Source organism: Macaca nemestrina, chromosome 8 (assembly GCF_043159975.1).
Source record: "Macaca nemestrina isolate mMacNem1 chromosome 8, mMacNem.hap1, whole genome shotgun sequence".
NCBI classification, from domain to species: Eukaryota; Metazoa; Chordata; class Mammalia; order Primates; family Cercopithecidae; genus Macaca; species Macaca nemestrina.
In genome coordinates this window covers 1647284-1663226 of record NC_092132.1, presented here as the reverse complement: position 1 = coordinate 1663226, position 15943 = coordinate 1647284, and the positions used below count along the sequence as shown (strand labels likewise).

At 54.6% G+C, this 15943-nt stretch overlaps 1 protein-coding gene across 3 annotated transcripts; it reads right to left on the bottom strand.

Moving 5' to 3' along the window:
* Positions 1-597: 597 nt before the first annotated feature.
* On the bottom strand, positions 598-5581 carry GFUS (GDP-L-fucose synthase). Of its 3 annotated transcripts, none has more exons than XM_071067647.1 (11): positions 5454-5581; positions 4553-4640; positions 4097-4211; positions 2774-2902; positions 2611-2684; positions 2307-2440; positions 2151-2215; positions 1732-1798; positions 1502-1581; positions 1175-1274; positions 598-933 (listed from the first exon to the last, which is right to left on the bottom strand). In XM_071067647.1, exons 3-11 carry the CDS (start codon positions 4142-4144, stop codon positions 878-880), a joined length of 753 nt encoding a protein of 250 aa, XP_070923748.1. In that variant the 5' UTR covers positions 4145-4211; positions 4553-4640; positions 5454-5581; the 3' UTR covers positions 598-877. The 3 variants fall into 3 exon arrangements, with proteins under 3 accessions (XP_070923748.1, XP_011750805.1, XP_070923749.1); XM_011752503.2 differs by having other exon boundaries at positions 4553-4709; positions 5454-5552; XM_071067648.1 differs by lacking the exon at positions 5454-5581 and adding an exon at positions 5018-5090 and having other exon boundaries at positions 4553-4709.
* Positions 5582-15943: the final 10362 nt, after the last annotated feature.

Below are 15943 nucleotides of genomic sequence, written 5' to 3'. Positions count from 1 at the left end.
CCGTCCCGGGAACCATTCTGGACTTTGCTGTCTCCGCTCTGAGAATGAGGGGGGAGAAATGACACCCCACCTCTGGCAGCTGGAGCTGACCTGTCCAGCAGGCAGCTGTCCTTCTCCATGGGACGGGCCAGGTGGGGACCCACACCCAAGCCTGAGAGCCAGAGACGAGGGGCCAGGCCAGGGGAAGCCTGAGCCACCGAATCATCAGCCTGCCCTCAGATCCATCCATGGGCCCAGCTTGGCTGGCTCACTAGATGTTTCCGGCCCACTAGACCAGTGTCCCCAGAGCTCTCAGGCTGAGGCAGGGAGGCCCTAGTGAGCTCAAGTTACTGAGGCCTGCAGGTGGCCACGAGGAGGGGCTAGGACTGGCCCTGCCCTGCACATCCTTGTCCACGCCAGTCTCATTGCTGCCTGCCTGCTGCCTGCCCACACGCGTGCCTTCCCATCTCCAGCTTCTGCAGCCTTTCCACCCCAGGGAGTCACCAGCTCTCGGGGGCTGAACAGCAAGCCAGGGGGACAGTGGGTACCAGGGCTGGCCAGGCTCGGGGGCAGTACCTCGGTGTGGGGCATGGCTCAGCACAGAGCTGCCAAGCCCAGGCCTGTGAAAATGCACTTTATTGGCTCCCAGGGAGCGGGACACAGGATCAGAGTGGACACACGCAAGGCCGGGGGCCAGTGTGGGGAGCAAAGCACCGGGCCTGCCCGGGCCCTGGTTTCCCTGAGGACTGATGTGAATGGGGGCCCCACTGGATAGATGCTTGGGGCTGCAGAGCGGACGGAATGTGGGCCCAGGTGGTGCCCTCAGCTCCTGGCAGGGTTGATGGGTGGTGGCTCTGCCAGCCGATGGTCCGCTGGCACCTGCTCCTGCCTTCCAGCTTCATTTCCGGGCCTGCTCGTAGTTGTCAGTGAACCAAGCACAGGTCTCCTTCACCGCTGCAGAGGCGGGCAGGTGAGGGCCATGGGCAGGGAGGGCCAGGGCCACATGGGAGGAAGTGGGGGGAGTCCCAGGGACAGGGAAGTCACCCCTCTGAGCTTTGGTGTCCCACCTCCAGGGCAGTATAGGCTCTGAGGGGGGCGCCTCACCTTTGCCCTGGTAGGGAGCATGAAGGAGAGGCTGGGGCAGGCCAGCAGGTGTGGGGGCCACCAAGTGGAGGGCTGTGGGGTCAGGGCTCACCCTGCTTGAAAGGTGTGAACCGGAAGTCAGGCAGGTAGGTCCTCAGCTTGCTGTTACTGGCTGTCTTCTTAAACTGCCCATCCGACTTGGATGTATCAAACTGCATGCTTTGTCAAGGCCACAGCGAGAGGAGCACCTCCACTCCCAGCCCCCGCAGCTTGTCCTTGAACCTCTGCCATTCCCAGGGAGCCACAGCAGAGCTCCTCCGCCTGCCAGGGTAGGCATCCTCCCTCCACAGTGTCCCACCCACGCTGGCCCTGTGCCGGGAGGCCATGGAGCCTGCCAAGGGGCCCCCGCCCAACCCCCAGCACTGGAGCCAGAGGATACGGTGACCTCCCCATGGAAGTCCATGGCCTCCACCACCGCCTCAGCTGCCTCCTTGATGGAGACCTCATCTTCCTCGCCCACTGTGGGGAGCCACCGGGTCAGGCCTCCCCTTGCTGCCCCCCAACTGCTCATGAATATTCCTGCTCCCACCCCTCAGCCAGCCTCCCAGGACAGCCTTAGATCCTGTCCCACCATGAAGGGGGCTGGGGGCTGAGGGCTGAGGTGCCCACCTGAGAGGATGATGGGCTCCACTTCATTGTACTCCCGTAGGACCCAGATAAAGAGCTGGGCCAGGTCCTACAGGTCAGACAGGCAGGGTCAAGAGACCATGGGTATAGCCACAGGTCCCTTCTCCCAAACACCCTTGCCGGGGAGTCCATACTGTTGTCCTTGTTCAGTGGGGGCTCAGCCTGGGGACCAGAGGTCCCTCCTTTCTCCCTCGGAGCTCAGAGCTACACCAGTGACTCCTGGAAACAGGAGGCTATGGGGCCTCCACGAGAACCAGAGATGGTTCCTCTCAGAGCTCAGCCCAGACTCTCTCCTGGTCCGAGGCTCCCTCCTGCACCGCCTCCCCGACAGCCCAGCAGGGGCAAGCCCAGGGCTCAATGGGGCAGGTTCTCTGGGGAGAGCTATGCCTGCCTTTACGCACCAGCGAGTATATGAACTGCCTCCGCGGCTTCCCGGTACCCCACACCGTCAGGGCCGAGCTGCTGCCTGCAGATTCGGGGAGGGAGCAGGTGTCAGAGGCACTGAGTCACCTCCTCTCGAGCTGAGCCCCAGAACCCCGTGGGGCGGACGCACTCACTCTTGGCCAGGTGCACCTTGTGGATGAGGCCAGGCAGCACATGGCCATCCTCGATGTTGAAGTTGTCGTGGGGCCCAAAGACGTTGGTGGGGATGACAGCGGTGAAGGTGCAGCCGTACTGCTGGAAGTAGGCCCTGCGGAGGCACAGTGTCTCCTGCCCTCGTCCTGGGCCCGCGATCCCACCCCACGCTGCTGCTGGCCTCTTACTGAGGCTGGCACGAAGACCCCACCGGCCGGCCCCACCCGCCCCTGGGGGCCCTCTCCCCCACTCCTGGCTGGGCCTCAGCAGGACGGGTGTGAGGACCTGTTCTGCACGTCGATCATCCTCTTGGCATACGAGTACCCAAAATTGCTGCTGTGGGGCGGCCCATTGTGGATCTGCGGGGGCGGGAGAGGCAGAGGCCACTACTTTCTGGCCCCGCCCACAGGCTCCCCAGCCCCGCCCACTGCCAGGCCCCGCCCCTCACCATGGTCTCATCTATCGGGTAGGTCGTCTTGTCAGGGAAGATACAGGTGGACAGGCAGGACACCACCTTGCAGGCGCCCACCTCGAAGGCCGAGTGCAGGACGTTGTCGTTGATGTGCACATTTTTCCTCTGCAGGGGTGAGGTGGGGACCAATCAGGCTCCCCAGCTCAGATCCTAGCCCTTACCTGCTCCTCCAGATGCAGAAGTGGAGATACACCCTGGCCCTTCAGCCATGGTAGGACCCAAACCTGCCCATCCTAACCCTTTCGGGACAAGGTGAAGCCTCGGGGCTTACAGACACCACGACTCTCCAGCCCCACCAAGGCTGGAGGAGGGGCTGGCTCTGCCTTCCAGTGTGAGGAGAAAACCACACTCCCAGCTCAGGGATGGACCCCACACAGGAGGCTGCTGAGGTCAGGGCAGGTAGTGGAGGCTGGGAAGGAGCCCAGTCTGGCCCTGGGCTGGGCTGGGGCTCCCACTACATGGGGAATGGGGCAGTCTACTTCACCACCCTGGAGGAGCTCCCATCTGGCTCTACCTCCCAGGATTAATGAAGCCTGCCCTTGCCAAGTCCACCCCGCAAGCCCCACTTCCTGTGCATGAACTAGACATGGCATGGCTGGAGCACTGGGACTGGTCTTGGGAGAAGGGAGAGGTGGTGGCCAGGCAGCCTGCTGGGAAGGCCGAGACACCGACAAGGAGGGCTCTGGGGTGACAGGGCTCTTGGGCAGAATCTGGTCTGAGCCTCTGCTGACCCTAGTGCCTCCTACACTTAGCAAAGCCAGCTAAGGTAAGGCTGCTGCCTACAGACCTGTGGGGTCAACCCTCCCGGACACAGCTAGCCATGGCAGGGCCCTTATACCACGCCCCCTTCCCCCAGTCACAGGCAGCAGATGCACAGAGCTCTGTTTACACCCCTGCACCCCGGAGTGTGCAGTGGGCCCAGCTCAGGGGAGCTGGGCCAGCACAGTCCTGGGAGCCAGAGGCTCCAGAGGCCCTGGGGACTCAGGGTGCAGGAACCAGCTCCCAGTCCCACGTGGCCTCTGGCTCCTTTCAGCTTCCCAATGCTACAGGTCAGCTCCACAGCTTTTCCTTCTGGGCCAAGTGCCTCCAGGCCCACCTGCATTGCCCCTCTGTCCACAGTACCAAGTGTGAGTGACTAGGGGTCCCTCAGGGGCTGCCCCCACCAGGCTGTGCCAAGCCCTGATCCTCAGGGACTTCCTGGGGTGGGAATGTGGGCCTGTGAGAGTGGGAAGGCCGCCAAGAAGTTCCCAGAACCTGGGATCCTGGTTTCCAGTGCTTGCTGGGGCCACCCTCACTTACCCAGAAGTCCAAATTGTATTTGATATTCCGGAACAGGCCCCCCACCATTGCAGCAAGATGGATGACATGCGTGGGTCGGACCTTCTCAAACAGGGCGCGGGTCTGTGCTGCATCCCTGTGGGGAGCCAGGCTGTCAGGAGGCTCTGGAGGGAACCAGCACTCCAGGTTTGGGTGCTGAGTGCAGGGACTGGGTGGGACTATGGCAGGAGGAACAGTCAAAAGGGAGGGTGGCCCCAGGGCCTGGCTGGTGTGAGGGTGCAGGCTTCCGGGAAGAGATGGGAGGGTGTTTGCCCAGGAACACAGCCAAGCACACCCAGGCCAGGCCAGCCACCTAGCAGGAAGGACCCAGACACACAGCTACTGCTAGACTCAGGAACAGGCCCAGCCTGGAGCTCTTAGTTCTGCGGTCAGGGGTAGGATGGGGAGGAGGGCTGATCTCGGGATGAGCTCACTCACGTGAGATCGGCGTCTTTGGAGGAGACAAACACCCAGTCCTCTCCAGGAAGTCCAGCTCCATCTGCTACCACCTTCTGGATGGCTTTGCCTACCAGCCCAGAGCCCCCTGTCACTAGAATCCGCATGGACCCCTGGGGTTCATCCATGTCAGTTGCACCTGTAGTGTCAAATTGTGGGAGGCTGAGGCCATTATACTCCCATCCTTTGGAGCCCCACTCTTCTGTGGCAACTGGCACAGAGTGAGGCCCTCAGGGTGGGGACATAGTCCACTGGCAACCAGAAAGACCCAGCTGGACAGAGGCACCCCCTCGTCGCAGCCCTGTTCCCCAGGGAGCTCTCAGCCTACTCAGGGGTCCTGAGCTACCACCCAGCCCAGAGCAGCTGTTCCCAACCCACGACCCCCCACTGGACCGATAAAAGGTACATTCTTCTCCCCTCTGGCTGATAAGAGGGGAGGCAGACAACCTTGGGACTGGGGCTTCTGGCGCAAGTCGTTAACACGGCTTGCAGCCAAAGCCCGCATGCTAGGGACAGGCACGAGGCGGCGCCTGTGTGCAGCCCACGCCCACTCGAGGCGGGCTGGTCCTGGAGACCCCTGGCCAGCCAGATTCCTCCAGGGCAGGACAGGCCTTGGGGCGCAGCCACCCCCAAGGATCCTATACTGGAAGCCGAAAACCTGCTCGGGCTCCGCGGCAGGGCCCCAGGACCAGCCCTTACGGGAAGGGGCCCTGCGCAGGCATCGCGCGGCTCCCAAGCACGCGAGGAGACCTCAACGCAGCCGGACCCCCTACCACGGCCCCAGGCTGCCCCCACGCCCCTCGATCCCAGACCCCTACAGCGTTCCCTGACTCTCACGGAGCATCCAGGGCCCAGGGTGAGGCTGACTCCGGTGCCACCTCACCTGCGTCCAGCGCCACCGCCGGCTCCCCAACAGCGGCTTCCGGCCGGGTGTGCTTCGGATACGCGCGACGCCAGGTGGGGGGCGGGGTCGGGGAAGCTGGGGCGGGGCACTCTGGGACTTGGAGTCCGCGGCCGCAAAGCCGCTTGGGAAGCGCCGTCTCTCCGGCCGGCCGAGCGTTGGAGGGTCCCCGGGGGAGGTGCCGAGCCGCATCTTCCTTAGCCCGCCGGGCGCTGGGCCCAGGCCCTGCTTGGGGCGGCTGGAGCACACGAGACGAGGGCCGGAAGGCAGCGCCGCGCCGGCTGCCCACGGCGTCAGGGGGAGCCTCGTGGGCGCTGGGGCCAGGCGGGCTCACGCTGCGGCGTCTCCCTGGGCTCCCCTTCCCTCCCAGGGTTCCACCCCCGAATCCGCAGACCTCGCTCTGCAGCCGCCTGGATTCCGGCCGCGATGAGGAGCTCGGGTTGTCGTCCCAAACCCGTGCGCTGTCACCCGCGCCCACGGGGACGCCCAGGCTCGGGCAGCAAGCAGCAAACAACCCCAGAGTTACGGCGGGTCACGATGGGTGACAGTGGGTCACGGCAGTTTAAGGAGGATCACAGCGGATCACGATGGGTCACGGCGAGTCAAGGAGGGTCGTGGCGGCTCACAGTAGGTCCCACGGTCGCGCTGGCAGCCGCCAGCTGCTCCTGCCCTCGGCTCAGAGCCCAGTCCTGCTGTCTGGGGCGGGAGAGGGTGGCAGCCCGGCCCTGGCATCGGGAGGCCCCCGTCAACGTCTTCCATCGAAGTGCAAGCATTTAAAAGGAGTCACGGCCAAGTGCGGTGGTGGCTCAGGCCTGTAATCCCAGCACTTTGGGAGGCCGAGGCGGGCGGATCATTTGAGGTCAGGAGTTCGAGACCAGCCTGGCCGACATGGCGAAACCCAGTATCTAATAAAAAAACAAAATTAGGCCGGGCGTGGTGGCTCACGCCTGTAATCCCAGCACTTTGGGAGGCCGAGACGGGCGGATCACAAGGTCAGGAGATCGAGACCATCCTGGTTAACACGGTGAAACCCCCTCTCCACTAAAAATACAAAAAATTAGCCGGGCGTGGTGGCGGCGCCTGTAGTCCCAGCTCCTCGGGAGGCTGAGGCAGGAGAATGGCCTGAACCCGGGAGGCAAAGCTTGCAGTGAGCCAAGCTCGTGCCACGGCACTCCAGCCTGAGCAACAGAGCGAGACTCCATCTCAAAAAAAAAAAAAAAAAAAAGACATCCATAAAGCGATGGCTTTTATCTGACCGGAAGTCAGCAAAACATTAGAGATGACTGAAGTGAGTCGCTGCTGGGCATGTCCACCTGCTCTGGTGATGGGCAGGCAGTGTTGCTTAGTGAAAACTTCATAATTTCTAAATTATTATATATTTCTTCCATAAAAATTGTTTTCTTGTCTTCTTTTCAGCAAAGTTACTAATTATGTTATTAAAAAGTCACATAATTTGTATTCTATTGACCGTAATGTCCAATTACACAATCTTTCTTAAGTCATTATACTTTTTTTTTTTTTTTTGAGAGGGAGTCTTGCTCTGTTGCCCAGGCTGGAGTGCAGTGGCGTGATCTTGGCTCACTGCAAGCTCCGCCTCCTGGGTTCACACCATTCTCCTGCCTCAGCCTCCGGAGTAGCTGGGACTACAGGCACCGCCACCATTCCCAGCTAATTTTTTGTATTTCTTAAGAGACTGGGTTTCACCATGTTAGCCAGGATGGTCTCGATCTCCTGACCTCGTGATCCGCCTGCCTCGGCCTCCCAAAATGCTGGGATTACAGGCGTGAGCCACCACACCAGGCCTGTACTTCTTTTTTGTTTTCGGAGATGCAATCTTGCTGTGTTGCCCAGGCTGGTCTCAAATTCCTGTTCTGATCACTCAAATTCAAGCAATCCTCCTGCCTTCACCTCCCAAAGCTCTGAGATTACATGCGTAAGCCACTGCACTCGGCTTGTACTTTTCTTTTAAAAATTGGTTCCGCAGGGTGTGATGGCTTACGCCTGTAATCCCAGCCCTTTGGAAGGCGGAGGTGGGTGGATCACCTGAGGTCAGGAGTTCGAGACCAGCCTGAGCAACATGGAGAAATAATGTCTCTACTAAAAATACAAAATTAGCTGGGCATGGTGGCTCATGCCTGTAATCCCAGCTACTCTGGAGGCTAAGGCAGGAGAATCACTTGAACCCTGGAGGTGGCGGTTGCAGTGAGCTGAGATCCTGCCCCTGCACTCCAGCCTGGGTGACAGAGCAAGACTCTGTCTAAAAAAAAAAAAAAAAAAAAGATTCAATTTGGAGACTCTTTTCTGTTGAGTCAGTAGAAACTGAAATTATCAAAGAAATCCATAATTTCTTTTTTTTTTTTTTTTTTGCATGTTTCTCATGCCTCAGCCTCCCAAGTAGCTGGGACTACAGGTGCGTGCCACCACGCCTGGCTAATTTTTGTATTTTTAGTAGAGATGGGGTTTCACCATGTTAACCAGGATGGTCTTGATCTCCTGACCTCATGATCCGCCTGCCTCCGCCTCCCAGAGTGCTGGGATTACAGGCGTGAGCCACCACACCTGGCTTCCATAAGTTCGTTCGTTCTTTCTTTCTCTTTCTTTCTTTCTTTCTCTTTCTTTCTTTCCTTTTTCTTTCTTTCTCTTTCTTTCTTTCTTTCTTTCTTTCTTTCTTTCTTTCTTTCTTTCTTTCTTTCTTTCCCTCCCTCCTTCCCTCCCTCCCTCCCTCCTTCCCTCCCTCCCTCCCTCCTTCCCTCCTTCCTTTCTTCCTTCCTTTCTTTTTTTGAGATGGAGTCTCACTCTGTTGCCCACTCTGTTGCCCAGTCTGGAGTGCAGTGGCGTGATCTCAGCTCACTGCAAGCTCCGCCTCCCAGGTTCACGCCATTCTCCTGCCTCAGCCTTCGGAGTAGCTGGGACTACAGGCTCCCGCCACCGCGCCCGGCTAATTTTTGTATTTTTAGTAGAGACGGGGTTTCACCATATTAGTCAGGATGGTCTCGATCTCCTGACCTTGTGATCCGCCCATCTCGGACTCCCAAAGTGCTGGGATTACAGGCATGAGCCACTGCGCCTGGCCAATACCCCCAAAGTCTTTATTTTATGGTAGTGTCTGTTTTGAGGGGTGAGGGACTGCAGAGCAAAGGACTATCAAGCACACAGCAAAACGGATAAATATAAAAGGACTTTGAAAATTTATTTTTGAAACCAAACATTTATACCTCATACCCATTAAGATGGTTACTATTAAAAAGAGAGAAAATGGGGCGTGGTGGCGCCTGCCTGTAATCCCACCTACTCAGGAGGCTGAGGCAGGAGAATCACTTGAACCTGGGAGGTGGAGGTTGCGGTGAGCCAAGATCACACCACTCCACTCTAGCCTGGCGACAGAGCAAGACTCTGTCTCACATAAATAAATAGACAGATAGAGAAAATGGCTGGGTGCAGTGATGCACACCTGTAATCTCGGCAGTTGTGCCTCCCTCTTGGGAGGCCGAGGCGGGCGAATCAGTTGAGGTCAGGAGTTTGAGATCAGGCTGGGCAACTTGAAGAAACCCTGTCTCTATTAAAATACAAAAAATTAGCCGGGCGTGGTGACGGGTGCCTGTAATCCCAGCTAGTGGGGAGGCTGAGGCACAAGAATCACTTAAACCCAGGAGGCAGAGGTTTCAGTGAGCCAAGATCACATCACTGCACTCCAGCCTGGGCAACAGAGCGAGACCCTGTCTCAAAAATAAATAAATAAATAGAAAATAAGTGTTGGGGCGGGACACGGTGTCTCACACCTGTGATCTCAGCACTTTGGGAGGCTGAGGCAGGCGGATCACTTGAGGTCAGAAGCTCGAGAACAGCTTGGCCGACATGGTGAAACTCCTTCTCTACCAAAATACAAAAATTAGCTGGGTGTGGTGGCGGGTGCCTTAGTCCCCGATACTCAGGAGGTTGAGGCAGGAGAATCACTGGAACCCAGGAGGCGGAGGTTGCAGTGAGCCAAGATCGCGTTGCTGTACTTCAGCCTGGGCAACAGAGTGAGACTGTCTTTCAAAAAAAAAAAAAAAAAAAAATGAAAAAAGAAAATAAAAGTGCTAGCAAGAATATGGAAAAATATTTGTGCACTGCTGTTGGAATGTAAAATGGTGTGGCTGCCATCACCATATGATCCAGCAATCCTGCTTCCCAGTATATTCCAAAAAGAAGTGGAAGTAGGGACTCCAACAGGTATCTGTGTATATCCAAGTTCATAGCAACGTTATTCACCAGAGCCAGAAGGTGGCAGCAGCCCGAGTGTCTATGGAGGGATAGAGCCAAAGGTGGCATCTACACATGTGGAATATTCAGCCTTAAAGGAGGGAAATTCTGACACCTACTACACCATGGATGAACCTTGAGAACCTTATCTTAAGTCAAATAAATCAGTCACAGGCCGAGTGCAGTGGCTCTTGCCTATAATCCCAGCACTTTGGGAGGCTGAGGTGGGAGGATCACTTGAGCCCAGGAGTTTGAGACCAGCCTGGGCAACATATCAAGACCGCATTTCTACAAAAAATACAAAAATTAGCCAGGTGTGGTGGTACATGCCTATGGTCCCAGCTACTTGGGAAGCTGAAGCTGGAGGATGGCTTGATCCCAGGAGGCAGAGTTTGCAATGAGGGGAGATCACGCCACTGCACTCCAGCCTGGGCAACAGAGCTAGGCCCTGTTAAAATAATAATAATAGGCCAGGCACGATGGCTCATGCCTGTAATCCCAGCACTTTGGAAGGCCGAGGTGGCGGATCACCTGAGGTCGGGAATTCAAGACCAGCCTGACCAACATGGAGAAACCCCATCTCTACTAAAAATACAAAATTAGCCAGGCATAGTGGTGCATGCTTGTAATTCCAGCTACTCGGGAGGCTGAGGCAGGAGAGTTGCTTGAACCCGGGAAGCGGAGGTTGCAGTGAGCTGAGTTGGCACCATTGCACTCTAGGCTGGACAACAAGAATGAAACTCCATCTCAAAAAAAAAAAAATATATATATATATATATATATATATATGGTGGGCACGGTGGCTCACGCTTGTAATCCAGCACTTTGGGAGGCTGAGGCAGGCAGATCACGAGGTCAGGAGTTCGAGACCAGTCTGGCCAACACAGTGAAACCCCGTCTCTACTAAAAATACAAAAATTAGTTGGGCCTGGTGGCACGTGCCTGTAATCCCAGCTACTCAGGAGGCTGAAGAAGGAGAATCGCTTGAACCCAGGAAGGGGAGGTTGCAGTGAGCCGAGATCATGCCACTACACTCCAGCTTAGGTGACAGAGCTAGACTCTGTCTCAAAATAATAATAATAATAGTAGGCCGGGCGCGGTGGCTCAAGCCTGTAATCCCAGCACTTTGGGAGGCCGAGGCGGGCGGATCACGAGGTCAGGAGATCGAGACCATCCTGGCTGACACGGTGAAACCCCGTCTCTACTAAAAAATACAAAAAACTAGCCGGGCGAGGTGGTGGGCGCCTGTAGTCCCAGCTACTGGGGAGGCTGAGGCAGGAGAATTGCGTGAACCCGGGAGGCGGAGCCTGCAGTGAGCTGAGATCCGGCCACTGCACTCCAGCCTGGGCGGCAGAGCGAGACTCCGTCTCAAAAAAAAAAAAAAATAATAAAATAATAATAGTAATAATTGTGTATGTGTGTGTGCGTGTATGTGTATCGGTAACTGATATGTATCTGTCTGTTTGTCTATCATTTATCTATCTGTCTATCCTAATTCTGTTTCTCTGGAGAACCCTGATTGATAACCTGGGTTTCTCTTTACAGTGCTGGGTGGTAAGTGGAGTGTTCACCAAGGAAGACAAGAGCTGGAATAAAAATACTTGCAGGGCCAGGCACGGTGGCTCACACCTGTAATCTCAGCACTTTGGGAGGTTGAGGCAGGCAGATTTCTTGAGGCTAGGAGTTTAGCTGGCCAACGCAGCAAAACCCCATCTCTACTAAAAATACAAAAATTAGCCGGGTGTGGTGATGTATGCCTGTAATCCCAGCTACTCAGGAGGCTGAGGCAGGAGAATCACTTGAACCCAGGAGGTCGAGGTTGTAGTGAGCCCAGATCGTGCCACTGTACCCCAGCCTGGGCAACAGAGTGAGACTCTGTCTCAAAACAAACAAACAAACAAGCAAACAAAAAACAGTTGCAGAGTGTATTAGTTCGTCTTTATTCTGCTGATAAAGACGTACCCAAGACTGGGAAGAAAAAGAGGTTTAATTGGACTCACAGTTCCACATGGCTGGGGAGTCCTCAGAATCATGGCGGGAGACAAAAGGCACTTCTTACATGGCAGCAAGAGAAAATGAGGAAGATGCAAAAGGAGAAGTCCCTGATAAAACCATCATATCTGGTGAGACTTATTCACTACCATGAGAACAGTATGGGGGAAATCGCCCCATGATTCAAATGATCTCCCACCAGGTCCCTCCCACAACACGTGGGAATTAGGGGAGTACAATTCAAGGTGAGATCTGGGTGGGGAAACAGAGCCAAACCATATCACAGAGTGAAAGAAATATAGCAGAATATTATATGGATAATACACAATGACCAAATGTGATTTATCCCAGAATACAAGTGTGGTTTAACACACAAAAAACTATCTGTATAATACACCACATTAGTAGAATGAAAGAAAAAATTCATAATCATGTCAACTGATGCAGAAAAGGCATCTGACCCAAAGCCAGCACTCTTTTTTTTTTTTTTTTTTTTTTTTTTTTTTTGAGACGGAGTCTCCCTCTGTCACCCAGGCTGGAGTGCAGTGGCCGGATCTCAGCTCACTGCAAGCTCTGCCTCCCGGGTTCACGCCATTCTCCTGCCTCAGCCTCCTGAGGAGCTGGGACTACAGGCGCCCGCCACCTCGCCTGGCTAATTTTTTTTGTATTTTTTAGTAGAGACGGGGTTTCACCGGGTTAGCCAGGATGATCTCGATCTCCTGACCTCATGATCCGCCCGTCTCAGCCTCCCAAAGTGCTGGGATTACAGGTGTGAGCCACCGCGCCTGGCAAGCCAGCACTCTTTCATGATAAAAACACTCAACAAACTAGAAATAGAGGAAAACTTCCTCATCCCGAGTTTCTATCTATGGTGTGCAGTTCAAGGACAGAAGCTGTCTCCATAACAAGAACGTGCAAGGTGAAGCAGCAGGTGCCGGTGTAGAGGCTGCAGCAAGTCATGTAGAGCATCTAGCTAAGATCACTGATGAAGGTGGCTACACTCAATGACACACTTTCAATGTAGAAGAAGCATTTTCTACTGGAAGAAGATGCCAGCTAGGACTTTCTTAGCTACAGAGGAGAAGTCAATGCCAAGCTTCAGACCTACAAAGGACATGCTGACTCTCTTAAGGGACTAATGCACCTGTCGCGTGAGTGCTCTGGTGGAGATGTACAAGGAGATTTATGTTGTTCTTACGCCTCCTAACACAACATCCCTTCTGCAGCCCGTGGTTCAAGGAGTCATTTTGACTTTCAAGTCTTTACACTTAAGAAATACATTTTGGGCCGGGCGCGGTGGCTCAAGCCTGTAATCCCAGCACTTTGAGAGGCCGAGACGGGCGGATCATGAGGTCAGGAGATCGAGACCATCCTGGCTAACACGGTGAAACCCCATCTCTACTAAAAAATACAAAAAAAAAAACTAGCCAGGCGAGGTGGCAGGCGCCTGTAGTCCCAGCTACTCGGGAGGCTGAGGCAGGAGAATGGCGTAAACCCAGGAGGGGGAGCTTGCAGTGAGCCGAGATCGCGCCACAGCACTCCAGCCTGGGGGACAGAGCAAGACTCCATCTCAAAAAAAAAAAAAAAAAGAAAGAAAGAAAGAAATACATTTTGTAAGACTACAGCTACCATAGATAGTGATTCCTCTGATGGACACACCATACACTTAACAGCTTAAAACAGTGTGCTGAGACCAGCTCGGTCGGGGAGACCCTAACCCAGTGGCTCTAGAGGAACTAAAGACACACACACAGAAATATAGAGGTGCAAAGTGGGAAATCAGGGTTCTGACAGCCTTCAGAACTGAGAGCCCCAAACAGAGATTTACCCATGTATTTATTAACAGCAAACCAGTAATTAGCATTTTTTCTACAGATATTACATTAACTAAAAATGGGAAATGAAGGGATGGGCCAAATTAAAGGAATAGGTTGGGCTAGTTAACTGCAGTAGGAGCATGTCCTTAAGGCACAGATCGCTCATGCTATTGTTTGTGGCTTAAGAATGCCTTTAGGCCGGGCGCGGTGGCTCACGCCTATAATCCCAGCACTTTGGGAGGCCGAGACGGGCGGATCACGAGGTCAGGAGATTGAGACCATCCTGGCTAACCCGGTGAAACCCCGTCTCTACTAAAAAAATACAAAAAAACTAGCCGGGCAAGGTGGTGGGCGCCTGTAGTCCCAGCTACTCCGGAGGCTGAGGCAGGAGAATGGTGTGAACCCGGGAGGCGGAGCTTGCAGTGAGCTGAGATCCGGCCACTGCACTCCAGCCTGGGTGACAGAGCGAGACTCCGTCTCAAAAAAAAAAAAAAAAAAAAAAAGAATGCCTTTAATGGCCGGGCGCGGTGGCTCAAGCCTGTAATCCCAGCACTTTGGGAGGCCGAGACGGGTGAATCACAAGGTCAGGAGATCGAGACCATCCTGGCTAACATGGTGAAACCCCATCTCTACTAAAAAAATACAAAAAACTAGCCGGGCGAGGTGGTGGGCGCCTGTAGTCCCAGCTACTCGGGAGGCTGAGGCAGGAGAATGGCGTAAACCCGGGAGGCGGAGCTTGCAGTGAGCTGAGATCTGGCCACTGCACTCCAGCCTGGATGACAGAGCCAGACTCCGTCTAAAAAAAAAAAAAAAAAAAAAAAAAAGAATGCCTTTAAGCGGTTTTCCACCCTGGGTGGGCCAGGTGTTCCTTGCCCTCATTCCGGTAAACCCACAACCTTCCAGCTTGGGCGTTAGGGCCATCATGAACATGTTACAGTGCTGCAGAGATTTTGTTTATGGCCAGATTTTGGGGGGCTTGCTCCCAATACGGTGCACATTTATTATCACATTTGTTTCTGTGGATCAGGAGTCTGGAGACAGTTTAGCTGGGTCCTCTGCTCAGGGTCACACAAGGCTGCAGATGCTGGGTGCAGTGGCTCACACCTGTAATCCCAGCACTTTGGGAGGCTGAGGCAGGTGGATCACGAGGTCAGAAGTTCAAAACCAGCCTGGCCAAGATGGTGAAACCCTGTCTCTACTAAAAATACAAAAAAAAAAAAAAAAAAAAGAAAAGTCAGACGTGGTGGCGGGCACCTGTAATCCAGCTACTCAGGGGCTGAGCCAGAGAATTGCTTGAACCTGGGAGGCAGAGGCTGCAGCGAACCGAGATTGTGCCACTGCACTCCAGCCTGGGTGACAGAGCAAGACTCTGTCTCAAAAAAAAAAAAAGCTGCAGTCAAGGTGACAGCAGGGCTGTGTTCTCATCTGGAGGCATGACTAGGGAAGAATCCACCTCTAGGCTTGTTCAGGTTGTTTCCAGACCCCATTTCCAGGTGTCTGTGTGACTAAGAGTCTCATTTCTTGCTAGCGGTTTGCTGGGGACCACTCTCAGCAACTATCAGCCACACCTACTTCTGCCATCTGGCCCTCCCACAACATAACAGGTTAGTTCCTCAAAGCCAGTGAGGGGTAATGTTTCTGTCCAGTGTGCTGAGACAGAGCCTTGTATAACATAGCCTCATCAAGGGGTGACATGCCATCACCTTCATCATATTCCATGGCTTAGAAGCAAGGCAGGTTCTGCTTAAACCCAACGGGAGGGGATTATATGTGTACGCAACTCATAGGAGCCACCTTTGGGTGTGCCTACCCCATTAGGGCGTGTCAGCTCAAAGTATTATCATTGTGACTGGTGCCTAATAAATTCTAATGGACTTAGTTTGGAGGAATCTACACTATCCCAAACTACATTCAGAGACTGAGAAGCTTTCTGGCTTTTGTTTTGCACTGTATTTCTGCAGACAGTAAGCCCCCTTCCTGTGTGCTCCCCTCCCCTCTCTCTACTGAGAGGGTCATCTTTAAGGCATGGGTGAGAACTGTGCTGGGGAAATCCTGATCTATGTCCTGAGAAGCTCCAGCTTCCATCAAAACTTAGCGTGGAGGGGCCGCAAGAACACTGGGCATTTATATTGCAGAGAAAGAGGGTGCCCCTTGTTGCGTGCAGAACACCAAAGTAGATGTGAACTAGCTAACAAGGGACCCAGAAATATCCAAATGACAAACATCTCTTCATCTTGCAAGAGCCAGTGGAAGGGCCCCTGCCTGGAGGGGCTCGAGGTTTTGTGTCTACTCCCATCACATTTTTTTTTTTTTTTTTTGAGACGGAGTCGCGCTCTGCCGCCCAGGCTGGAGTGCAGAGGCCGGATCTCAGCTCACTGCAAGCTCCGCCTCCTGGGTTCACGCCATTCTCCTGCCTCAGCC